This window comes from Pituophis catenifer, unplaced genomic scaffold, assembly GCF_029215685.1.
Source record: "Pituophis catenifer annectens isolate HBS135680 unplaced genomic scaffold, rPitCat1.0.hap2 SCAF_1, whole genome shotgun sequence".
Taxonomy (NCBI): domain Eukaryota; kingdom Metazoa; phylum Chordata; class Lepidosauria; order Squamata; family Colubridae; genus Pituophis; species Pituophis catenifer.
In genome coordinates this window covers 76,858,891-76,886,632 of record NW_027256881.1, presented here as the reverse complement: position 1 = coordinate 76,886,632, position 27,742 = coordinate 76,858,891, and the positions used below count along the sequence as shown (strand labels likewise).

Sequence of the window (27,742 nt, the reverse complement as noted above, 5' to 3'; positions counted from 1 at the left end):
GGATTAATTATTTTCATAATTTTGTCTAAGTAGTAATATAGAAAATGTCAAAAAGAAAATTAGATTTTCATTTTCCAGACGTAGAAATTTAATTAAAGCCAACTCATAGTCAAAGGAGAGCATCCTTCATGGTTTGCGATGCGCCAATGATGCCATGCAAGAGACCAGAAGATCAAAAAGCAAGTCTTAGAATATTAATAGAGAACGTGCAAGTCTATGTTCACAGTTTTGAAAGTCCCTGGAGTTTGTCTATTTGAAATAGACTATAGGGGAAAAATATATGGAAATGATTTTCTCAGTTGAATAGTATTCCTCTTCATAAAAGGTTTCAGTTGTGAATGGATACTGAGTAATCTATTGGAAGCCATCAAGAATTACTTGGAACAGTGAGACGGGTGGCATATTCATTTTATAAACAAGCAAATGTATAATTGTTGTGGTCCACCAGCAGCCTGCGGAGCTGGCAGCGGAGTCGGATAGTGAGGAGGCTGGGAAGGAACATGGACCAGTCCTGGAGTCTGGGGAAGGCCCGGACGAGGGCTCTGCGTCAGAGGCAGAGATGGGGCCAGGGCCATCTGGCAGTGGTGCACAGACTCCAGAGCTTCCAGAGTTGGACAGCAGAGAGGCAGAGGAACAGGAGGAGCCTGTTCCTAGTGTGCACATGCGCAGAGCTGCAAGAAGGCACGAACAGTTAAAACAAAAGGGACGACTCGGGAGTAAGACCTGGAGATGATTGGCCCCTCCCATAAGGCTTAAAAGAGGAGCAAAGGCACATGGGCCTTTTGCAGGAAAGCAATGTTGTTAATTCTGTTCCCAGTGGGCATCTCTGTTTAATTCTGGATTCCATGTGACTTTACCAAGTAGGTCTTTGGCAGCGTGTCAAAGGAGATAAAAGTTGGTGATTATCCTGAAGTCCTTCTCCCGAAGGACTTTTTGCAACTAATTGGGACTCAGCTGTGAATGAAAGTAATTCACAGCTGTTGCAATAAAAGAGGTTTTTGGGACTACTCGTGTGTTTTAATGACTCAGTAAACCTAGGTCACAACAATAATCTGAATGAAGTTGAAATGCTTCTCACTGTCACCTAGGATTCCAAATTAAACCCAGCTTCAAGAATTGAAAACTTATCTTCAGGTAAAGACAGTCCCAATAAGACTTTAATATTATACACTCTGCCATGCAGAAAATTTGCTTCTGGAACCAAGTTATTACACTGTTGGCACGAATGGACTGTATTTTACAAACTTGGGGGAAGAATGCTATTGGCCAAAGTTTATTAAACATGATCTAGAGGGCTTTAAACTGAATCCAATAAGAATTGGGACAGAAACTCTGAATAGACTTGTGCACCCAGGGAATAAATGACAGACTAATATCCTTGGACTATTAAGCCAATCAATTAAAAATTGGGAATTACATTGGCTCATAAAACTCATGGATTTTCCTATTTATAATACTCAAAGTATAGATGAGCTCAAGCTCTTTTCACAACAAGGCAAATTATTTAGTAAGTATAGCCAAGACCACAATTATCTTGGCTGTAGTATAGTATCTGACACAATTTGTTCAAATGAAAAAGCAAGAAGAGATGAGGAGTTTCATTAGGTATGGATTTTTAAATTACAATGCTTGGTCTAAAATCATGGAACTAATAGGACCATCCCAAACCACCATATGAAAGAATGGTCCTAAATTTTTCCTGAACAGTGAATCAACTATAGCCAATTTTTACTAAACATTAAGGACGTGAAAAGTATTTGAAACAGGGATTTCACAATATGTAGGAGATAAATGAAATAAACCCTGCCTTTGCATCATTAAAGTATATTCGGTAAGCTTTGTATGATTGCTGTTCCTGATGCCTGCAATATTAACTGACCTTTACATGTTTCTGATAAAGACTACAACTAGTTAATATCCTTGATATTATTGTGCATGTTTGCATGTGCATTTGAGAGAGTTTTTGACTCTTGATGCTCACCTGGACATGTCCCTGCAGTTTTCTTGGCAAGATTTTGGAAGTAGTTTGCTACTGCCCCCTTCCTAAGAGAAGGAGATCAACTAACTAGCTTTGTCCTAACGCACATTTTCCCGGTTTTAAGCCTGATGTCTTAATCACTATACCAAACTGGCTCTTTGAATTTTTTGGAGTATTTAGGATCTCTATACATAAGTGGTCACTCTATTATTACCATGGACGCCTCTACTAGACATGATCTGGAAAAGTAACTATCATTTCAAACTTGTCTTCCACAAAAATAGACACACAAAAATCTTAATGTGTAGATCTCTTTTAAAACAGCGTTTCTCAACCTTGGCAACTTTCAGATGTGTGGACTTCATACTGGCTGGGGAATTCTGGAAAGTGAAGCCCACACAATTTAAAGTGATTAAAACTGCGAAACGCTGATGTAAAGCTTTCATCAAATCCCACTGGTATTCTTACAAATCTTTAAAACAGTAGTTACCTTTGTTCCTTTCTTGTAGCAATTTCAACAGTAACTAATGGTAACTTGGATTATGTATTAATATAGCCATGGATATCTCTAGGTACAATCCCCTCCCCCTTCATTTTGCAATTTTCATAGTAATGCTTTCTTCTCACAGCTCTTTGGAGCATGTCACAAAATATGATTTACCATGCAAGAATAATAAGATGCAAAGTCCCTGCCACCCTCAAACGCCTGTAGCAACATGAGGGCTTGCATTCCCTGCCCCTCCCCCACTTCTTTTCTTAGCATTTCCATCTTACATCAGGTTTATGTTCCCTTGTGGGTTGTAATCCCGTATTATTATCCTATTTTTGCATAAGGGGGTAGGGCTTGCATTAAAATATGCTGCCTATCTCTCTACAAAGCTCATTTTTAGCTGAAAATTTCAGTACCCTTCTTACCAGTGAGATAACTATAAATCGGCTTTCATGCATATGCAAGTCTATCCTTCTAAGCACTGTATTAATTATTTCAAAGATATTTAGAGGTCAGCATTGACAGAAACCTCTATGCATAGAATCACATTAATGTAGGACACTCTAAGAAAAATGGAATAGATCATTGTACCATAGCAAAAGATCAGAGTATCTGAAGTGCTTTTCTTTAAAAAAAAAAAAAAAGCAAATACCAGACCAGCTTCTATCTACAAAAATTCAGTGTCAATCCAGATTTAACATGGAATCGTAACTCTGCCATAGACCCACCTGAATACTTTTTTAAAAATGTATTTATTTATTTGATTTATATAGCCACCATTGAACTTTTATGTGATTCTAGGCCACTTAAACTTGCTATTTAACCAAATCCAAGCATCAATTTGTATTCTCAAGTTAAAATGATTTGATGTTATATAACGAGTCCAATTTTCTGTTTGTGTTGAGAGCAAAGTACATGCCATGTGTGCAGGAAAGCTCAGGTTGAATCTTGTCACTTCTTGTCACAAAGGACAGTGTAAGAGATGCTAATAAAGACCTTTTGTACCTATAAATATGAAGAACAACTCTAGCTTCAGTAGTGATGGAAAACTGCTCTGATCCTAGGCACAATCAGTCAAACAGAAGACTATAAGAAAATGACAAAAATAGAAGAGTAAAAGGGAGAAGGAAAAGCAGGCAGGCACATAAACTCAAAAATTAAAGAAGGGGGCAAACTCAACATTATATATCGATGAAAGTCAAATGAATGTTCACCTTCTGTATCTCTTCTATGTATAATAGTCCTTTTGTTGAGTTACGTGAGTTACAAAGAGATCTATTAGTGTGGAATAAATGAGTCCCTGAAAATTTCATCTTTAAATGACTCTACATCTTTGATGACATAGAGATGAATCTGTTTAGTTCCACTACATTTTCTAACTTTTCCATTCTTAATTTTGCAACAGTCTTCATCCGTTTTAATATGCATAATTTTGTGCAGTTTTTAAATTGCATAAAATGGTGATTTCATTTATGAGCGTGCATCAATATTTGAAAAATTGAAAGTGGATAAACATTTATTAAAATACAAAACAAACTTATGTCTTATTTATCCCTAAATACAGTTACAACCATCCAGTCAAGTATGATGCAGTTGTTTTGACCTTCAGATTGATATAATCAAAGCTCTGTGTCTGTGTGCTTGTGTTGTTTAATATCAGCAATACAGTCCCTAGATAATTTCAGAAGCAGAAAGTCAAATGTTAATGAAAACTGCTGTCTATGATCATTATGCTTCATAAATTTGTCAAAACAACAACAGGATCAACAGTGCTAATTTGCACATTTAAAGCAAACTAAACAGTGTGAATGGGGAAACCACATTTTCTCCTGTAGCGTGAAGGTTTTTGAATGCCTGAAGGCTACTGAGAAATAATAATCTTTATCATGTTCTGGACAAAACCTACTTACACCAATATGCTTTTCAGGGGCTTCACCTGAACTGAAGTACCTGCAGTTTTCATCCAAAACAATTAAATAAAGTAACTTTTAGAACTAGCAAAGTTCTAAGAAATGATGTCATAGCTATTAATTAATATCTTGTGTAAAACAATGCACTTTGGACCACATTTAAAAATCAAGAAAGCTTTTAATTTTCTCTATAAATCTATTTCAGAAAATAAGCAACTTTGCCCTCTTAAAAAGGTTACATTTTATCTTCTTTTTTTTTTTTTTGTTGCCTTATCAGAAAAGTTTTTCTCTCAACTGTGGATTTTTGATTGCATAAATCAGAAGAGATGCTCTAACGTTTGGATTATTATCCTGAATTTAATTCAGAAGTGAATTAAGTAGGAAAGATGAAGTTATTGAATGAAGTTTAGCTTCTTGTAGTTGACTCAGAACATGAAAACTGAAAGTCATTTATCATTTATCTCTGTAATTCCATGTCTAGCACTTTTAAGATATTACTATTTAACCCTTTTTGATGATGAAATTTTAGACCAAACCATGTAGGCTTGGTACTTATAAAAGTACTTATAAAAGAAACACCATTTACAACTGAGTTCTTATAGCAAAGAGCAGCCAAAGGCAGAAAATGCTAAGAGAAAACATTATTTGACACTATTAATTTATCTTCAATACTTGACAGAGGAGTATTTGTTTTTTTAAGCCAGTAATTTCCTTCCACTGTTTGTAAAATAATTTTATTACATTATAAAGTACCGTATTTTTCAGAGCATAAGACACACCTTTTTCCCCCTTAAAAGGGGTGAAAATTTAGGTGCGGCTTATACACCGAATGTAGCCCCGCCCACCCACTGGCCCCCACCCTTTGGCCTCTGCCTCCCAGCAGTTTCCTCCTTACAAGCAAACAGCAAGAAAAAACAGCTCCTTTCAGCTTCAGCACAGGCTAATTAGCACAAGTTGATTGGAACGGCCTCCCGACTCTAAGCTGATTTGCTCTCAGCTGTTTTGCGCAGGCCTCTGCTGCTTGCTGCAAAGAGGTAAATTGCTGGAGCAGATTTTTTTTTCCTTGTGCTAATCAAGCTATGCTGAAAACGAAAATGAAAGTAAAGCAGGCTGTTTGCTGTTTGCTGCAACAAGGCAAAATTGCTCAGAGGCAGAGGGAGATTTCTTTTTCTTCTTTTCCTCACCAAAAAAGGTAGGTGAGTCTTATACTCCGGTGCGTCTTATACTCTGAAAAATACGGTAATAAAAAAGTACTAGTGAACAACTTACCCACACATGGCAATGAATACCCAATGATAGGATCGTGGACAAACTGGCGATTGTTCAACATAGTCACACAGTAGAGGTGAAAACAATCCAGGCAAATAACATGGTGATGAATGCATGGGAAGACTAACACAGGACTCCTAAATGATTAAAGAGAGAGAGAAAGAAATAAAAAAATGGTGGTGAGAAATTAAGCTTCCCATGTTATTACACCAATCTGGCGTGAACTTCATGCAAATAACATTCACGACTATTCTCTGTAAGTTTAATTCTAAAAGGAGATCCACGTCCACAGCAATGCTTAGGAGCCTGTGGAACTTGGAGAAAGATCATGCAATGTCACTGAGACTGCTTATTTATAAAATGCCCACCTGACACAAAGACAAACTTGCCGGACTAAAAGATGAATAACTGTTTCTGTGAACAAGCATACCAAGCAGAGAGACAGGGTCTGAATGCTAATATATATATAGAGAGAGAGCCCCTATAACCCGCACAGTTCTGCCCACCCAAAAGTCCACTCTAAAAATATTGTATGATCTTAATGTCTCTAATAATAAGAGAATGACTAATTCTTAATTACTCAAATATTAGTGACCATAATTCACCAAAATCCCCTAGTCTAGCAAATTTATCTCTGCCAACAAATAGGAAGATCAATAGGAAGATCAGCTCTGAGCACACATATATATTTATGCTGCAAGGGCAGTAAATAACCATGAGTTACCCAGACGTGCTTAAGATGGGTGGCCATATAAATCTTTTAAATAAATAAATGATACAAAACTATTAAAGATACAGAACCATTTATGTCACACAAAACCACGCTATCTTTCAAGATTAACCACACCATCGCCAACAGCACCTCTAAATGTCTATGGAGATTCTCAATCATCTCAGGTCATGGTTGTCCCAAAGATGCTTTTCCAAGAGACAACTGGACTTTCTGGTTTTTCTTTGAAGACATTTCGCTTCTCATCCAAGAAGCTACTTCAGCTCTGCAAGTCCAGTTGTTTCTTGAAAAAGCACCTTTGGGAGTATTTCTAAAAAAGGGGTGTCAAAATCAATTTCATTGAGGGACATATCAGGGTTGTGTTTGACCTTGGGGGGCGGGATGGCCATGGCCAAGATGGCTGTGGCTAGCTTGACGTCACTCATGTGCCTGTGGCAGCCCGAACACTCTACCAGTGATAACGGGCTCCTGAGCTCTGTTTTTGGCTGTGAAGGCCTCCTGCAACCCTCTGCCAGCGAAAATGGAGTTTGGGAGTGCCGCACGCAGCCATCCCGAGCTCTGTTTTCACTGGCAGAGGCACCACGGGCTGGTCCTTTGCTGTTTCCAGGCTGGCCCCACAGGCCAGATCTATGCACCCCGTGGGCCTGATCCGGTCCCTGAGCCTTGAGTTTGATACCCCTGCTCTAAATATTTCCTTCTTATAAAACTACCCAGTTCACATATCCTAATCAGCTTTAAAAAATGTTGTGCCCTCCTGCAGTTTCTTTTGGTGCCCAATTTGAAAAGCCCTAGCCTAAGGTAATTTCAAACTATATTTGAGGACAACAGTATCTTGTTATGCTGTGCAAACCAGGAGAAGACCATATCAGCAGGACATCAAGGAGGAAATCAACTGTTCAGAGGTATATTAGCACAATCTTCTTTCCAAGGCTTAGGTAATTGGAAAACCTACTTTTAAACAGGTATGGTCATACAAATCAGACTGGTTCAAAAGTGTAGGAAAACTGTTACGGTTCCCCTATGCCTGTCTTTCTGAGTTTCAGAGATATAGCGTGTTTGATTGTCATCAATTAAGCTATGGTTCCTTCTTGATATGAGATTTGCCATTCACTCAAGAATGTTAAACATATAGTGATAAGAAACTTGAAGGTAGGGCATTGACAAGATTGATTTGTAAGGAGGTTTTTGTTTCTTTTGGGAAAGGAAATATTTCCTCTGTGACCGTAAATTTCCACTCTTTGTTCACAACAATTTTCCATGCTGAAAAGTTAACTTTGGCAACTCCATTGCATCCAGAATTCAATACATTCTTCCTTGCTGTGTGGCGGTGTAAGATAACATAAATTAAATGTTACATTCTTAAAGAAATAAAAAGGGGGAAAGGGGCAGGGAGATAGATTAATGAAAGAACCCCCTGTAAATCCTGAAATAACAAGATGTCTCATTTAAGATTGCTTCAAAAGCTTCAAATTGGATACACAATTCCTGCTTCCCCTTTCCGCCCCTATTAATGTCTACAATTTCTTAGATATTCTAAGACTACCATTTAACTCTTTGCAAATCTGTTAAAATCTTCTATCTAATCTTAGAGTATTAGGCTGCATGTGATTGATACACAGTACATAAAATATAATATTCCATAGTTTTGCATACACTATAGGAGGATACATAATCTTCTTTCAAAATAAGCTTTAAAAATCCATCTACTGCTGGAGACATCAAGATAGTGTATCGGTAGCATTAAAAATATAATCTCAGTGTTTTAGGGGATTTCATTGACTAAAGCAGCTTACAAACTGAATTAAACAAAACCTCCCTGCTACTAATCCTTATTAGTTGACCACTTGCTGTTCTGAAATCTAACCTCCCCTTGAACAAAAATAATCTAAAAAGAAAAGTGGGAATTGGGTGGGATGAATAAACCAGCCTTTCCTTTAATGTACAAAAGACATTAAATGTATCATTTGTTTTTCTACAGAGCAGTTTAACAAGAATCATTTTACAATTTAGAAAAATTCAGATCTGAAGTTGTGCTAAATTAGCTGATGGAAACCATGCCTCATAACAACATGAAAAGCAATTAATTTCAATTCCTCTGAAAAAACTAAACTTTCCAAGCAATCTCACTTTTTTTTTACACACCAAGCGCGCAACATTGCATAAAATGTTCAATAATGATTTAAAAGAAAATAATAAATTATGGAACATATGGATCCTTTGCTTAGCAAGTTATGTAAACTGTCAATACTATAAAAAAACATCTAATATTACATTTATAGGTAGTGCTACATGAAACATTTGTCTTGAGGATACACAGGCACATAAAACAAGCTTTCAATATACTATTTAAGGATTCATTCAAATATCAGAAAAAATAAATAACATTTTTAAATATTTTTTTTAAACAAAGGAATATTCTAAGAAATAACATCTTTAAACAGAAAGACAATGACTGAAGTTACACAATTAATGCTCAATATAACATGTATAAAAGCTAAACCATACCAAGCAAAGTGCATTTAGTTGTTTTTAGGAAATTAAAAAGAAGTATAATTGTTTGGGCTTAATGTCTTCCCTGTATTAGAAGATTCCATCTCCATCCTGTCTACTCATTCATTCTTTTTATCCATTTTAATATTAATTTTACTGTTTTAACTTTCAATATTCAATGTTTTAATTCTGTAATTGTTTTATCCTATTATTTATGGTATTGTAAGCTGCCTAGAGTCACTTGGTAGAGAGATGGGCGGTATACAAATTTAATAATTAGCTAAACAAAATATTATTTATAAATGTAAAGAATGTAAAGAAAAATTCCTAAAAATAGTATTGGTAAATATTTAATTCCCGATTTCCCCATTTTATTTCATCTAGATTTATTTATTTCTGTTTATACGTTGCTCTATTTATTGACTTTCATTTATACACAGTTCCATTTCCAAAGACTGAGTAGCTTTGATATACTGGCAAAAGTAGGATTAAGTATTAGTGGCAAATTCCATTCATCAAAAAAAGTTATAGCCAAGCATATGTACCACCATTCAGAGGTACTAGAATTTTTGTTCCTCTCGTTCACAGCTTTAATAGGGAAGACTATTTCAAAGGAGGGAATCATCATGAAGCAGGTCCAATCACAGGGACTGTAGGGTGGCAGGGTCTCTGTGATTGGTGGCAGGACCATCAGTAAGCTTCCTCTCATTGATCTCACCAAGCAGACAGTTGTAACTCAGAGATATCTAGGCCTTGAGCCAAGTAGGGTAATAACAGCAACAACGTACTTGAACTGCACCTGTAAATTGACTGGTGGCCAACACATCTCTCATGGTAGAAGTGTTGCATAGTAGCAGTCAATAAGCTCATAATTATCTGTTGAATCAGATGAAGGTTCTGAGTGATCTTCAAAGGGACCCTGACATATAGTGAGTGATTATAGAGTGAAAAAGGAATGGGTTCCCATGGAGAGAGCCTCTTATTCCAGAAATTTCTCAACTAGTGCACAAAATGTAATTTTGCAAAGCTTTTCCTGGTTATGATCACTATTTACTAGTGAAAAAGGAATTATGAGTCCAGGAGGACCCATAATTTGTCAGTCTATAATCAGTTCTCTCCATAACAGCACACTTTTTGGGGAATAACAAATGGATTACTTTCCAGGATTAGTTGGCTTTCTAACACTGACTTGATGGGATTCAATTTAGGCCTGTTTTACAAGCCACTCTAAAAACTCCAGGTCCATCCTGCTTGGCTCAGGATAGAGATATCCAACTGGTAACATCTGCATATTGAATATATTGTATCTCATTGGCTGCTATGACTTTTGGATACCATAGAACAGTGATGGCTAATCTTTTCTGGGCTGAGTGCACAAAGCACATGTGCACGCGGCCAAATCCCCAAAATTCAATGCGTGCACGGCCCGCACACATGCACTCTGCCCCATGCATGTGTATGCCCCCGGCATGCCCCCCCACATGTGCACACGCCCCCCGCATATGCCCCGCCCCTGCGCATGTATGCACACCTCCCGCATGTGGCCCACACCCCGCACATGCGCGGCAGAGTCCCCAAGACCAGCTGGCCAGAGGGAGGAACGCATGCATGCACAGCAGAGCTGAACTGGGGTGACAGCTCACATGCCATCAGAGAGGGCACTGTGTGCCACCTCTGGCACGCGTGCCATAGGTTCACCATCACAGCATAGAAGCACATATACTGTATAAGATACATTATGTGCATTATAAAGAAAATGCATAAAGATATCCTGGGTTGTGTACCAGATGACGCATCACTATTATACAGCTTTAGGAAGTCATTTAGAGCATGGCTGGAAAGAACCAAAGCTCTAATTTTATTTTTGCTTATTTGGGAGGTTGAAAATTATCAGGATTTTCTTTTGCTCAGACTCATATACAGGTAATCCTCTACTTACAACAGTTCATTTAGTGATTGTTCAAAGTTACAACAGCACTGAAAAATGTGACTTATGACCGTTTTTCACAGTTACGACCTTTGCAGCATCACTGTGATCATGTGATCAAAATTCAGATGCTTGGCAACTGGTCCATATTTATGACCATTACTGTGTCCCAAGGTCATGTAATCATTTTTTATGACTTTCTGATAAGCAAACTCAATGGGGAAGCCAGATTCGGTTAACAACCGGGTTACTAACTTATCAACTGCAGTGATTCACTTAACAACCATGGCAAGAAAGGTTGTAAAATGGGGCAAAACTCACTTAACAAATGTCTCACTTAACAACAGAAATTTTGGGCTCAACTGGGTCGTAAATTGAGGACTACCTCTACTGCTTGCCGAAATTACAGGTGCGGGCTATTGACTTTTCCTTAGAGAACCTTCATACATCTCCTATAAATGATTTAAAAAATGATTCAAGAGCCCATCCCTAAAGAGAATCAAATAGAAAAGCCAATGCAGCCTGGGTGCTGGCCTCTGAGAAGGAGCTCTGGATTCTCTCAGAGATCATTGATCTAAACTGTGCAGTACTTAGGTCACAATTACACTCCATGAGCTCCAGATACTGAAATCTACTTGTCTAAGGATCTTAATTGAATTTTAGCCATCCAGAGCAAACAAAACACCAACTGAGTTCTTTTAGCCATGTTCTAAGCATACTGAAAAATAATCTTATTTATTCCTCTGCACTTTTTTTTAGAATCTTAAAATGGAATTATTTTAATCTCAAGCATATTTGACACTTAACTGTCTATCATTCCCAGGCATCACACAAACCTTATCTGTTTGGGGGTGGGGAAGGGGGATTGGAATATAGCCTACTTTACTTTCTGTGTTATAAACACAAACTTTTGGGAAGCACAGCACAAGTTGCTATGATGGGAAGCCTGATTAATTCCATACATTCTTTTTACACTTGCCTCTGGTTGAGTCACAGAAAGTTGTGGATAATACCAATCAGATAGGCTGCAACAGAATCCTGACAAAAGAAAGATATAAAGACTGATCTTGTTTAGATAAAAGCCCCAGTGGGAAATAAATTGTTATGAGTATATCTAAAATCTTATGATCGGTATTATTCATGTATTGAGAGTCAGCCCAATGACCGAGAATGCTATTCAGCGTGAGGAGATATTTGTAGGCACAATAGGGACTAAACGATACATCTTTTGCTACCTTCTTATGAAAAACTTGGCTTACCTTTCTTTTCTATTATTTCATAGCCTTCAATTCTGGGAAAGAGGCAGGCAAGGCTAAGCAATCTAAGGTTAAGGAGAATGCCACATCGATCAGTCTTTTCATTAAAGACAAGCAAACTGACATCCCACTTCACATTTCTCAAATGTAGCTAAAGCCAGTAGATATCTATAGAAGAGAGCTGTGATGGAAATGCTTGAATTTATGAAAATCCCTAGGGTCATTTGCAGCTGACAATAGGATTTTTTTTCACTTCTATGTAATATCTTAACCAAATAATAATAAAAAAGAGGCATATATCTGTACAGTCGGCTCCTAGGAATTATTTTCACAGAGGCAGTAATAGACAGCCAGATTTTGTTGCTATAGAATAAAGAAATACACTGCTGTTCATCCATCAGTCAAGAATACTATATTTATTATAAAACGCCCAAGAGTTTCCCATTAGCACATTTTTATTACTTTTAGCAATCTTCTTCTAGCTGCAAAAGCTTTCTATATAAGCACCATAAAATTATTTTCAATTTTGGATGAAACTCTGTACTCTTCCAAAACAATTTTATTTGTTAACATCCACAGGAGATTTCTAAGCACATTTCAGAAAGAGACACACTATTGGAAATAGATTTGAAAACGAGCAAAGAAATCCAAACTTTTTTTTTTTACAAAACAAAACAAAAAACAAAACAAAACAAGGAAGCTATTTTTACACACATACAGCTCCAAAGTTACACCTGTTATCACCAAGTTACCTGTACTGTAGGGACATTTTCATAAATTTTCTATAAAAGTAGAAAACTGGCAAAATAATAGCAGAAGCTCACATTTTATTTGCATCACACTATGACTATACTTTCTTTTTGTGCTTTAGTTGTGCCTGGGCAAGATTTCCTGAAGTGGTTTGCTTTTTCCTGTGCCTTCTTCATAGCGCTGAGGGAGTGCGACTTGCCCAAAGTCATCCAGTTGGTTTCTGGGTAAGGCAGGACTAGAACTCACCGCCTCCTGGTTTCTAGCCTATTGCCTTAACCACTATGCTTTTATATCTCTACATTAGACTAGGCAAAAGCTTTGAACGAAGCAGTTAAAGCACCCCTCCAAACCTCAGAATGCTGAGGTACTATAGGATGGAAGTGTCTTCTATCTGTGTGTATCCATATTCAGATACTTTGAAGAGCTCTGAAAGCAATTATTCTGAGACATTTCAGTGCTTAGAACAGCAGATTCAGAGGGGTGATTTAATCCTTTTATGAAGTACCTCACAGATAGTTTTCATAATGCTTTTACATAATTGTATATATAGCTATTGCTAACTACCTGACTAATGTTTCCATTATTTCACTACTTAACTGCTTCAGAATAGAAAGAATCTCCATTTTTTAAAACTTCAAAAAGGCCATCGAGTGAAAGAAAGTAACAAATGCAGACAAGTAGATTTGAAATGACCATAAAATATAATGAAGGGATTCTGTCTTCTTTAGAGAGGAGATAATATAACTCAAAAAGTCTGAAGAATACAGTTGTTGAAAATGTTTTGAGCTTGGAACTCTCTGTCTGGATTTGATAATAATTGTTCCAATTTTCCTATTATGATACTGTTCTGATAATCATGGGAATTTCCTAAAATGCTCTATTCCAGGGGTGCCAAACTTGCATCATCACGTTGTCATCACGTGATGTATCGCAACTTCCCTCCCTTCGCTAACCTGGGGTGGATGTGGCCAGTGTGTGATGCTTCTGGCCCGCCGGCCACAAGCGTGACACCCTGCTCTATTCAAAGTTGGAATACTTCTTGTATTGTTAAGAACAAGATTTTGAAGCTAAAAATCTTTACTTTAAAAACATTTGCCTATATTTAAAAACAATTAGAAAAATTAACACTAATATTGGAGAAAACCATAATAATCAATAAATTATGATCACAATAGTGAAGTGTAGTGTCGTACTGTAGCTTTTTTATTTTTTAACCTCCTAACGGATACCTGAAGAAATCCAACTGAGGGGGGGGGGGAAATCTCATTTTGTATCCTGAGTAGAATGCAAATTATGTAGCTATCCCCATTTCCTAAATGATAGAGTAGGAAGTTGAAATTGTCCTTGGTAGAAGCAGCAGCGCTTAATTTGTTAAAAAGGAAGTCAACTTAATATTCATTTTGTCAAGGAGTATGGATGGATGCTATAATCACAAAGTGTGCCATCAAATGTTAAGGGGAGGGGGATGAGCCTCTTCCCACTACCTCCCATGAATAGGGCAAATGTCCATTAAGAGCCCCTGAATGGTGAAGAAAAAAAAATCTAAATATTCTCTCTCACTGTCAGTCAATAATTGAATAATAGCCAAGAGAACAGGAATACTAGATGGATTAAAGATGAGAAGCATAATTATAAAAAAAAATACACAAGGGAGGAATCAAGGTACAGACTGCAAGAAGAATCCATTGGTGTGCAATCAGTGTTGGATGGCAAATGACTATTCAACCTTTGTTTGAAAATTTTCAGTATAGCAGGCTCTTCCACTGCTTAATTGTTCTCACAATCAGGAAATTCTACTTAGTTCATCTCTGTCTTGCTCTGTTATCCTTCTCGCCGCTGACATGTTCTACCACTGAACCTAGGGAAAATAAATCCAGACTAGGGGTGAAATCCAGCAGATTCTGACAGGTTATAGAGAACCGGTAGCGGAAATTTTGAGCAGTTCAGAGAACCAGTAGCGGAAATTTTGAGTAGTTCGGAGAACCGGCAAATACCACCTCTGACTGGCCCCAGAGTACGGTGGGAATGGAGATTTTTGCAATATCCTTCCCCCAGAAATGGGGAGGGAATGGAGATTTTGCGGTATCTTTCCCCTGGAGTGGGGTGGGAATGGAGATTTTGCCATGCCCTTGCCATGCCCACCACGCCCACCAAGCCACACCACGCCCACCAAGCCATGCCCACAGAACCTGTAGTAAAAAAATTTGGATTTCACCACTGATCCAGATCCTCTTCCTTGTGACAGCTCCTCAAGTATGAAGAGGTTGCTTCTCTTCTTTAGGTTAAACATACCAGCTTTTTGTAGGATGTAGCTTCCAATCCATTCACCATCTTTGTACCACTTGTCTGTATTCTTTCCAGTTTCCTTCTGGTACTGGATACTGACAAACAGAACTGGATACAGCATTCTGGATATGATCTGATCAGTGTGGAGCAAATCTGTCACTTGCTCTGATCCCAACATTATACCTATAATTTATGCAACCAAAGATTGCACTGGTTCTTTTAGCAGTTACAGGACACTGCTGGCTCATGCTTAATCTGTGATCTACCAGGGTACGCTGATTCTTCTCATAAACAAATATCTGGACTCATATTATTTCCAGGGGAGCATAGGGACAGCAGAAGTTTAGATTTCCTCATCCATATATCCCTTGATCTTAAAAATACAATCTGTGTAACAGAAGTAGAATCATGTTTAAATGTATAAAGTGTCTATTGTTATGTGCAAATTAAATTTATGTTATTGGTTCCGCTCCAAAATATGAACAGAACTACATTGACCACCATGAAAATAAGCTTCAAGGTACTTCATTTTTTTATTCCTTTAATCAATTTATATAGTTGCTCGTGTCTCAGATAATGGTTTTGTCACATAGGACTTTGAAACATATAATTTCCCACATTCATTCTAAAGTTGTATAAATCAATGAAGACTTACTGTATACCTTACCCAGGATGTCTGATTCAGCTTCAAATCACATTGGAATCAAATAAACACCAAATTGCCCCAATGGCAGCTACATTTCACACAGAAGGAGCAGCTCAGAATAACGCCTCTTTTTTTCCCCTATTACTATATCTCACAATGAATTATTCACAAGCTATAGTCCAATCTGGGATTCCTTCTGATTAAGAAAGACAAAGAACTAAAGCCTAAAGCTGTGAAACTGCATTTTGTGGCAAGTCACAAATTGTGAGATATCTTACTAAAAATAGAGAATGCATGTTACAAATTGCACGAGTGCCCTCTGAGATATAATCAGAAATCCGAGATGAAAAAGTATTTAGAACAGTTGTAAACTAACCTATACTACTTTTTTTTTTTTTTAAAAAAAGAGAGAAAAATACACTGTGGTGATGTACATCTGTTCAGAGAATAGAGAACTATTGTTTCTTAAAGTGCTATCTAAGTAAACTTTTCTCTGGATCTGTCATGTATGGTTATGACAAAAATATGACAGCCTACAAAGGAAAACAGACTATTGAATATTATTATAAAATAGTTAGAATTTCAGCCTGATAAACCCAATCTCCAACTTGCAAGATTGATGTTGCAATCTGCACCAAGAAGTACTAGCTCTAATTTTATTGTAAGGTTCTATTAACAGAATCTTGCAAGTCTCAAAATACATCCCTCCCCCCCTTCACCTCTACAGCCCAAGAAACTAGGGAGGATCCCTTCTGAGATGTTTGCTATTTCCATATTCTTTCTGTGGGCTCACCTGCCTTTTGTCTGACCATGGACTATTCTCAGGCTCTTCCACCTGTCTCCCAGTTATTCCCACATAATATCAGAAAGAACTATTGATATTTTCATAAGAAGATGAATAAATTCATTTGTATCAGATAATAAATGTTGTTCTTATCATGAGAAAACTGGGAGATCAAATAACCAAGATATAAACCATGTACAAATGGTCTCTTTGAGAACCTTTGACAATTAAAAAATCATAAGTTCGGTGTGCTGTATAAAATAAAACGACATGAGTTCAATTCTAAGTATAACGGCTTGAACCTCATAAAATCTAATGCTGGTTATAATGATTGCATGTACCTGATGAAACCAAATAAGGACAAATTGAACTATTCATTGCCTTTTGATGATTAAGTAATTATAGAGTCACAAGAATATATAATGAAATAGTTCCCTCCTGGAATGATGAAGTCATAGACTTTCTAGTATGAAGACCTAAGATAACACTGTATCTGTCTAATCTGAAAGCTCAAATAAGGAAGGTATATACCACTCATGGATTATTTAAAAAAAGTGTGCATATATCATGACAAAAGGACAAGTGGAACTCAATTAAGAGAACTGTGTGCCTTATATTAATTCCTATATCAGTTATAATTGTGGCCAATAATAAAATGAATAAGTTGCTCTATGAGGGAGATGGGCTATGATATAATAAATAAAATAATCCTCTTTATCATTTTTTTGCTGTTATTATCTATCTACCTATCTACCTATCTATCTATGCCACTTTCCCCTGTCTAAGGGTGTCTAAGGTCAGCTTACAAGTTATTTTATTATAATGTAGTTGTAATATGTTTCTCTATATTGTAAATTAATAATAACATTGAAGATTATTGAAAGATTATCAAAGATCATCCAAACCACTCAACTAACATTTATTGAAAAGTTTCTATACTCTAAAATGAAAATATAGAGCAACATCTTTCTATATAATGCAGTGGTGGGTTGCTACTGGTTCACCTCAGATCGGGCGAACCAGTAGCAGTGGCGGTGGGAGGCTCCGCCCACCCACCCGGATGTCATCAAATATGCTCTGCGCATGCGCACGTGCAATCCTGTTGTGAACTGGTAGTAAAGGTAAATAGAACCCACCCCCGGTATAGGCCATAACTTATTTGAAGAGATCATGGTTATTAGATGCATACATGGGATGTCCCACATTTCCATAATTCTATGAAAACATTTAGCGTTAGGGAGGGCTGAGCTACTGAATTTCAAAGCAACGTGAGGAAAGTAGATACATTTACTATGTAGAATATTCTAGCCAAGAAACTACCATGGGCTTCAAGACTGGAAATAAGTACCTGAGATTGCATCTACTTATTAATGTTGCCTGCCATGTGTATTCCATCTTTTGATGATAGTGTTTAGCTTCAAACAATTCAAACAGCATTAACAGGCCACTGGCAAAATGAATAGTAGGAGAGACAGAGGAAAAAAGATTAAACTTTTGTAGGAGAGCAATATAAGGAATTGCTCTTTTGGCCAGAAAGAAACTTATATAGAGACCAAAGAAAAACTAAGAGATAAATATTTCTTTAGAGTTAATCTCCAGATGTGCAACTTCAATTTTGCACCATTTACTACAATTTATGTTTGATGTAATCATAAATTGGAAATATGGCACCTTCTACCAAATGATGGAAGACCTACCCTTTCTTCCTTCAAGAGAAAATGTGATGTTATTAATTGGACAGAGTCTTCAAATGATGAGGTCATTGTATTGCAAGTACAAGGAGACATCAGGATGAGCTTTTTGAAAAAAAAAGGAACAGTATATATCCTTTCTTTCTTAATTATTGCTCACATGTGTTAAATGCATTCCAGAGAACTCACCTTGATTCAAGAATACCATATTTTTCAGAGTATAAGAGCAACAGAGTATAAGATGCACCTTAGTTTTTGGGGAGGAAAATAAGAAAAATGATGATTGGCAGGTGGATCGGCCTTCCGGAATACCCCCAATCAGCTGTTCCCAGAGGTGAATTTTAGCAACAGATTCCTTGGTTGTGAGCTCTGTGCCTTGCCTTTTTTGCTTTTTTTTCTGCCTCTGAAACAGCTTTAGAAAAAAAGCCTCTGAAGCTGTTTGGGGGCTTCTTTTCTAAAGCTCTGTTTGGGGGCATCTTTTTGAAGCTTCATTTCTGATGCTTTTTTCAGCCTCTGAAACCTCAGTTTGAGAAGCTGGGCAGAGCTACATTTGGAGTATAAGACACACCCAGATTTTCACCCTCTTTTTTGGGGAAAAAAGGTGCGTCTTATACTCTGAAAAATACAGTAGTTCTCCAGCTCAGGACCTGGGAAATATGTATTCAATGTTCATTGGCTTGAAAAATATGCAAAATAACCACAGTGATTCTTTTGGGATATAATCCAGATAAATAAAGTATGTGTTTCCTGTAGTGGAATCACCAGGTCTTTTCAAGTGCTAAATTATTTCAGGATTGTATTCTCAGTTGAGATAAAGGGTCTAATATATAGCTATCATTTTCAAGTGTTCATTTTAGTAGGTCCGTTGTTAAATCAACTTTAAAACTTTTATTTGGTATTCAATTGGAAAATAATGCAACATGTGACATTTGTATTTGTTTTAAAATCTTTAGCGTGAGGTGCAGCAACAGTTCATTAAGCTTAATTATATTTACAGCTGTAGGTGTTACTGAATGAAATGCATATTTCTCACCACTTTGTCCTTAAACAAAATAGCACACTTTTATTTTGACTTTCAGATGACATTTAAATATTCCTTATCAACTGTGTCCCTTGCAAAAATGGAGTTTCACATCTGTAAAGCAAAGAAACAAATAACTAACATTTTTCTGGATCAGACCAAAACTATGAATGTATTTCTGACAATAGCCAGATAAATATTTTAGGAAGGCTACAAGAAGAACGTGACATAATGGCTGGTGGAGTTGCTCAATTTGTCCGCAATGAGATAGCAGATCTTGGCCCTTTTGGATCTACACAACTGCAATACACATTTCCAAAAGAGGTGTGACTTCAGTCATGACATCACACCTCTCACCTTGCAGGTTTTGGTTTTGACATACATCTTGAAGATACCCATATAATAGCTGCTCCACTAAGATTTTAAAATTCCATTTAAGACTTGTTTCTTAAATTATTGAAGGGCCCACAGCCTATTGCTCTCCCGATGCATGCTAAGTCCCTTATTGTGAGTGAAATCTTAATCTAAGACTGGTTAGATTTATGAAGCCTTATTTCCAAGGTATCTAAATTATACTTATTAGGAGTGTATGAGGCTTTAGGTCTAGACTATGAAACTAAACAACCACTGAACTTTCTCCGATATGTCTTTTCACTTCACATGGCAATTCTCTGAACTGCTTCCCCATAAAGTTTTCTGTATTTTTCTCCTATCTATATCTAAAGCTGTTTCTTTTTCAGTCTGTTTGCTTGGAAGGAAAACAATTGCATTTCCAAGAACCTCTCCCCTATGGCTGTGGAATGAGGTGAATGCAGGATAAAATTAAACCCAATTTCTTCAAAAGGCAGGACTGCAATAATACCAGTAACATACCTTAGTATTACATGCCTGAAAAAAAATGCTTTATCGAATCTTCACAAAAAAAGCTTTCAAAGTAGTGCATCAACTTTAAAACAAGCCGAGGAGGCTGCTTATCATTAAGTAACATATAACTTTAACTCCCACACTCCCAAATTTTGCTTAAAATAATGTTGATGATTCTTGTAGATAATTTTAGCTATTTCATCATGCCTGTCATATTCATGTTGTTTATTTAACAATTTCTTTTATAGTTTGTTGATATCTGAATCATAAAATGCTAGTTATCATATAACTGCAACAATTAATCAGTGGAATAACTTGCCTCCAGAAGTTATGGGCGCTGGAGGTTTTAAAGAAGAGATTGGACAACTACTTGTCTGAAATGGTATAGTTTCCTGCTTGAGAGGGGATTCGACTAGAAGACTTCCAAAGTCCCTTTCAACTCTGTTATTCTGTTATATACCATATTTTTTGGAGTATAAGAACACTTCCCCCCCCAAAAAAGTGGGTGGAAATGTCTGTGTGTCTTATACAGCGAATGTTGCTGAAGCCCTGCCCACATACCGGCCCCCACCCTTCAGCTGTTTTTTGCCTCTGTGCATCATATTTTTGGCCTCTGCATGCTCCATTTTAGAATCATTCTAGGCTGCGGAGATCATCACAGCACATCGCCACCGATTGCCACCTCCACGCATTGCGTTTTCGGCCTCAGCACATCACATTTTTGGCCTCTGCATGCCCCGTTTTAGACCCATTCTAGGCTGCAGGGATCACCACAGCACATCACTGCCTATCGCTGACTTTGCATGTCACATTTTTGGCCTCTACACATCCTGTTTTTAGCCTCCACGCATTGCGTTTTTGGGCGGTTCCATCGCCTGGAACTGGCCGAAAATGCGACACATGGAGGCTGAAAATAGGGCATGCGAAGACCGAAAAAGCAACGTGCGGAAGCTAAAAACGCAATGCACGGAGGCGGCAATCAGTAGCGATGTGCTGTGGCGATCCCCGCAGGGACCAGGGACCGATTCCGTGGAGAAAGGTTTTTTTGTGGACCAGAGGGGTTGTGGTTTTGCATGCTGCCTGCAATTTGCAGATGGGACTTTGCTTGTTTCACAGACCAGTTGCTGGTATGCCACAGACTGGTACCTGTCAATGGACCAGAGGTTGGGGACTCCTGATATAGATACATGCACACTGAACAGATTGCTTGAATTTCCCAAGAAATTCATGCAAGGGTTGCATTAATAGCAATAGCACTTAGACTTATATACCGCTTTACAGTGCTTTACAGCCCTCTCTAAGCAGTTTACAGAGTCAACATATTGCCCCCAACAATTTGGGTCCTCATTTTACCCACCTCGGAAGGATGGAAGACCGAGTCAACCTTGAGCCTAGTGAGATTTGAACTGCCTAATTGCAGGCAGCTGGCAGTCAGCAGAAATAGCCTACAGTACTGCACTCTAACCACTGTGCCACTGTGGCTCATTAATAAGGACTGTGATGCTGTCATTGATTTACTTGACTGAAGTCACATCAGAAATCTGCATAGATTTATTTATTTATTTATTTATTTATTTATTTATTTATTTATTTATTTATTTATTTATTTGTTCGATTTATATCCCACCCTTCTCCGGAGACTCAGGGCGGCTTACAATGCATTAAACAATACCCTTCATACTTTTGTATATACCTGCTTAATAGGGCTTTCGACCCCCCCAAGCGGTGTTCTTTTTATACAAAGTCAGCTTATTGCCCCCACAATCCGGGTCCTCATTTTACCTACCTCAGAAGGATGGAAGGCTGAGTCAACCTTGAGCCTGGTGAGATTTGAACTTGCAGTAATTGCAGACAGCTGGCAGCTAAGTGCTACTTAACAGCACTTTAGTCCGCTGCACCACCAAGACTCCTAGATAAGGTTATGTTAGTCTGAAATAAGGAATCATCAATATGCTGATGTTGCTCCTCCTCTCTTTCTTTTACTCATTAGATTTAGGTACTGAATCTCTTATTTGCACAGGCATTTTAAAAGTAATAAATTTCCATTTTTAAGTTGAATAACTTTCTGATTAAGTTTGGATTTTAAGTTGCTTTATTATGCTGATTATGAATGCTGTCCTGGGAACCCCCCTTTGGGTATGGATAAAAGCAAGCATATAAATTTTTAAGAAGCAATACAGCATGTTTTTCTCCACAGAGTTAAGAAAATATATGAATTTCCTCTGTTAATTCAATGAAAAGGAATTTATTTCCCAAGAAGATGCCAATGTGTGACCAATGACTAGAAGTTTTCATTCTGAAAATAAACTCAAAAGATGAACTTTGGAACTGGCCAGTTGATAAGCTTTCCAGGAGTGATAGTCCAAGAACAATGTGTCATCACTCCCCGGAAGTCAAAAAGTTCAAAGAATCACCAGACTGTTACAATTTCCATTCTCTTTAGTAGCCTCTCTCTCATGAAGAAGATATAAGAACAATCAATTTATAATTGCACTTTTGTTATGACCCATCCTGAATGCTACCCCAAAGATTTGAATTGCTGTAACTAGTTTTGAATATGGGCACCAGCTATCTTGATTACTCATTGCTTTGTGAAGATTGACTCCACTTTAACATGGCACAAGGTTAATCTGATGTTTGTGTGACTTTGGAACTTCCAGAAGGAGAAATTACAGTCTGAAAGTAGCTTTGTGGAAAGCAGAACCAAAGACTGCTGAGAAGAACGAAAAGTCAGTGAATAGATAGGCTCTTCAGAACCTCTCTGGACCACACAAGTGCTCCAAAAAGGCTTCCGATTCCAGATCCTCCATTTGGAGTTGTGCCTGAAAGGCCGAGGAAAAATGTGTATCTAAGGAAAATAGTATCTAAACAATCAGATTTGCCTTAGGATCATATACTGCAAAACACTGTGCAATTTGGTTTGTGTGTTGGACTAACACATGTTGTGTTAGTCCAACTATTACAATTTTGGAAGCTACACTTTTTAGCTTAGCAAGAGCTAAAATCCAGCTACTGTGGGTTATTCATGCTTGCAACAAACCATGGCTTTGCATAATGTATAAATTCAGCCAGGTTGACATAGTCACTATAATTGCTGACGATTTAGTTTTTGATTTTCTATCTAGACTAATAGAGTTTGAGCCAATGCAATGTAGCCTCACCAGAGTCAAACATTTCTTTTTATTCCAAAAAGGCCAAATAAATAGCTGTGCAACCTCAGGGTGAATGCAGCAGGTTGCTTTACCTTTTGAAAAGATACATCTTCCTTTTCTCAATAGGATTTTCTCTCTTGGGGGAAAAGAAAATCCTGTTTATTTCCATCCATTTATTTCTCTTATATTTGGGCAAAGCATAAAGGAGAGTTCTTAAATCTGGACTACAACACTCATATTGCATTTTGAAAACCGCTATCAAATACATATTGAAGAGATAGTGTCAAGAAATATTATTAGAAAGTTTTGAATATTGAACAGGGAAGATCAAATATGATGCACATGTGATTCCTAACTTTCTTAACAAAATACACTAAAGCAATATATTTGTTCATTACATCTGTACTCAGTGTAATCAAAGACTTTCAATTGCTCACATTATAACCATACAGTAATTATTAAGGCAATTAAAACATCCTTTGTACATTTTTTTAAAAAAAATTATAATTAAATCATAAAAATAAGAAAACAATAGCACAATATGCCGATTCACAAAATTAAAAACTGATGGCATCTCTCAAAAGGTCTCTGAAACAATTACTTTTTTATTGACTTTTGGATAGTGAACCAAGTGGTGGCTTGGATTTCCAGAAAAAGGCTATTCCATAAAGCAGGGGGAGGGGGGGAGAGGGAGACAGACAGACAGACAGACAGACAGACAGACAGACAGACAGACAGACATAGAGGCACAGAGAGAGAAACAGCATCTGTAAACCATTTGCAAGCCATCTGCAAACCTCAGGTTCCCTCACCTTTCAAAATTGGGAAATCAACAGCAGTTTCTCTTGACATGAATGAACTGGATGGGTCAACAAGTACCTCAGAGCCAAGCTGTATAGAGATTTTGAAATTAAACTCACACTTTATATTGTATCCAGACGTCTTTAGGGAACAAGTGCAGGGTCCAAAGCATAGGAGTTATAAGCTGAAGCTGACCTAGGCCAGCTAACAGACAGGCTGTTGCATTTATACCAATATCTTTACTTATTTTCTCATTGTAAATGGATGCAAGATAGCTTCCCATCTAGTAACAGCCTCCCACCCCATCTTTTAATTAATTTTTAACATCATATTTTAACTATTCTTTCCCTATTTAAAATTTTTATTTTCATTTTCTATGCCTTTAAATTTTATAAATTTGTAATACTTTATTTGTAGACCGCCCAGAGTCTCTGATTTGTAAACATAATAAATAAACAAACAGTTGAATGGTACTCTTTCAACTGATACAATAAGTTAAAATAAAAATTTGGATGCTTGGCAACTGACTCATATTTATGAGGGTTGCAGTGTCCCGGGGTCATGTGATCAACTTTTGGGAACGTCTGACAAGCAAAGTCAATGCGGAAGCCAGATTCACTTAACAACCGTGTTACTAATTTAACAATTGCAGTGATTTACTTAACAAATGTGGCAAGAAAAGTCATAAAATGAGGCAAAACTCACTTTTTTTTTAAAAAAAATTGATTTATATGCCGCCCTTCTCCGAAGACTCAGGGCGGCTTACAATGTGCTCAGCAATAGCCTTCATCCTTTTGTATATTTATACAAAGTCAGCTTATTGCCCCCACAAACTGGGTCCTCATTTCACCTACCTTAGAAAGGATGGAAGGCTGAGTCAACCTTGAGCCTTGGCGAGATTCGAACCCTGCAGTAATTGCAGGCAGCTGGTCTTAATAAGCTTAATAACAGGGTGCCTTAAACCCCTGTACTACCAAGGCTTAACAAATGTATCACTTAGTAACAAAAAGATTGGGCTCAATTGTGGTCATAAGTTGAGGACTGCCTGTACATGAAGTAAATCAAAGGATTTTTTAAGATAGGTCTCAGCGTTCCTAAACAAGCCTTATCAGCCCCAAACAATCCACGCTGAAACTGGAGTTGGCAAATGGTTTATTGCAGCTGCAAGGTAGCTCCGAGGCAACACTAAGTTATATTAGTTTAAAGTTGGAGCTGAGAGCAGCCAGCTCTCAGCGCTTTTTATATGTCCGCGCAGGCTCCACCCGTCCCACACATAAGGAACAGCTGAGTTATTTCCAGCTGATCGAGACATTCAAACGGGCCGCCATTATCCCTGTGCCACCTCCACTCATCCATGATCCTTCCACTCGCAGACGATCCTCTTCCCCGATGCATCCGGCCGCCTAACACCCGGTGCCACCATCACCAACCCATGAAGAGCTTCCCCATGCTTTCAGGTATCTTCAAGTCGCGTTCCCATGGCCTTCTCTCTTCCTCCCATATGCGTTATCGAGCAGGAGATTGGGCTCGACAATAGGTACATTATAATTAGTCATCTTACCTTTATTAAACTTTAAAATAAGATTTATTTCAATCCTGACAAAAATCTTAGATTTTTCTGTTATAAAGACTAAAGCCATGAGCCTATTTTGGGTTACGTATGATGGTCGAAATTACAACCTATTCTCCCTACTATTTTACTTGCTACTGTATCATAAAAACCTTTTAATATTGATTGGTCCAGTCCGTGATGCTCTCTGAGCTTGATTGTTTTCTTGCAGATCCAAACTAGATAACATCATAAGCACTAGCACTGATGATGTTACCTAGTTTGGGGAATGAAATGTCTCCAAGAAAACAGACATTTCATTACCCAAACTAGGTAACATCATCAGTGCTCAGAGAAAACCAAGGACCCCTCATTTCAACCCTGAGCTACAAGTATTTCCTTTATTGGTACCTCTAATAATGACATATAATTTGTAAAATATATACAGTCAATATTAATAGCTTAAAAATGGCCCAGTACCACATAAAATTTTTTTTAACTGTAATCTTCTTTCTTTTCATAATTTCCCCACCTGTCTGCCTTTCTCCCTTAACCCATCTTCCCTTTCAATTTAACCTCCACAAACAGAGCTATAATTCTTAAAATTATAGTGTTGCTCTGGCTCCAAAAATCAAATATTTTCTCACCTTTCCCTTAGGTGAATTCCTAACATTGATCGGATCGCCTAGAAATTTGAAATATCGTTCCAGTTTCACATATGAGCAGCTTTGGGAAGCCCTTACATACTGAGTGATGACCAGATGGTTATTACAGTAGGAATTATGGGTTTAGTTATGATCCTGCAGTGATGTTGGGACTTCATTATCCAAAAGCTGCTGGACCAGTACAGTGGCACATGGGGTGTCTGGCCTATACACCATACATTTATAATAGCGCAATGATTATGTTCCCCTTTCCTGTGAAATCAATACTGCAAATATGTCACTGCCTGTTGTTTTTTTGCCTCTCCCTAAAGAAAACCTCTGACAGGATAACAGGTTTAAAATTAGACTATTCTTTTTTTTTTTTAATGAGAGTCGATGACACATCCTGGCAGGCCTAAAGGCCCAATGCAAAAGATGGCTTCCAGGCCTGGAAACTTTCAGATTCGGGTTTCCCCAGATGTGCCAATATGACATCTCTAATAAAATGGAACTTTGAGGAACTTCAAGCCTCGGAGTCTTCTTTTGTTGGGGGTGTTGGAACCCTGACATATCCACTGTTTCTTCCTTCAAGAAAGCCATAGCCTCCAAACATTCTAACATAAGCAATCATTAGATTAGTGAAGCAGCAAAGATTTTGTAAATAGTACTGGATAGGCTACCAACATTTTGGGGGAAAGGTTTTTGGTTTTGTGAGCTGGCTTCATAACTGACAGTCATGTAATAAGGGGTGAGTCTTGTTACACTAGAAGCAAATGATTTAGCATTCAAGCTATATCACTAAATGTATATGACACATCAGTTGCTTCCTTGCTTGCATACTCTCCAATTCGAGATCGAGACCGCTTTCTACCGCATAGCTCCCAGCGACCGGTAAAATCCCACAGAGTTGGTCTCCTCCGGGTCCCATCAGCTAAACAATGCCGGCTGGTGGGCCTGCGGGGGAGGGCCTTCTCTGTGGCTGCCACAGCTCTCTGGAACCAGTTACCTTCTGAGGTCCGGACCATCCCCACCCTATTAGCCTTCCGGAAAGCGGTGAAGACCTGACTTTTCCGGCAGGCCTGGGGCCATTGATCTCGCTTTGCGATCTGACAAGATCCGGCCATGAATGATGTGAATGGCTTTTAATGTTTTTAATGTTTTTAATTTTTAAGTGTTTTTATAGTGATTTTTTGAGTGTATTGTGAGATGCCCTGGGTCTTCGGAGAGTGGCGGCATATAAATTGAATAAATAAATAAATAAATAAATAAATAAATAAATAAATAAATAAATTCTGTCTCGCTCATTTTTTTTAAAGTCCATGCAAAATGACAGACGCGTTGAAATATACATGTCCCCGATTCCAGGACCGCAGAAACTTTCTCTTTTTTTTAAAAAAAAAAATCTCTCTAACTTCACTTATTACAAGACAGCTTTTTTTAAAAAATGGCCTCTATTGTGTCATTTTCCTTGTATATTTTCAATCCAGCAGTGTAAAAATGATTT

At 37.7% G+C, this 27,742-nt stretch overlaps 1 protein-coding gene across 1 annotated transcript in view; it reads right to left on the bottom strand.

The window, feature by feature from the left end:
• Positions 1–27,742, bottom strand: part of PRKN (parkin RBR E3 ubiquitin protein ligase) — a 719,133-nt gene that overhangs the window by 227,481 nt on the left and 463,910 nt on the right. Inside the window, exon 7 of the mRNA XM_070951429.1 lies at positions 5,648–5,784. Coding sequence (XP_070807530.1) covers positions 5,648–5,784 — 137 coding nt within the window. The remainder of the gene's footprint in view (positions 1–5,647; positions 5,785–27,742) is intronic.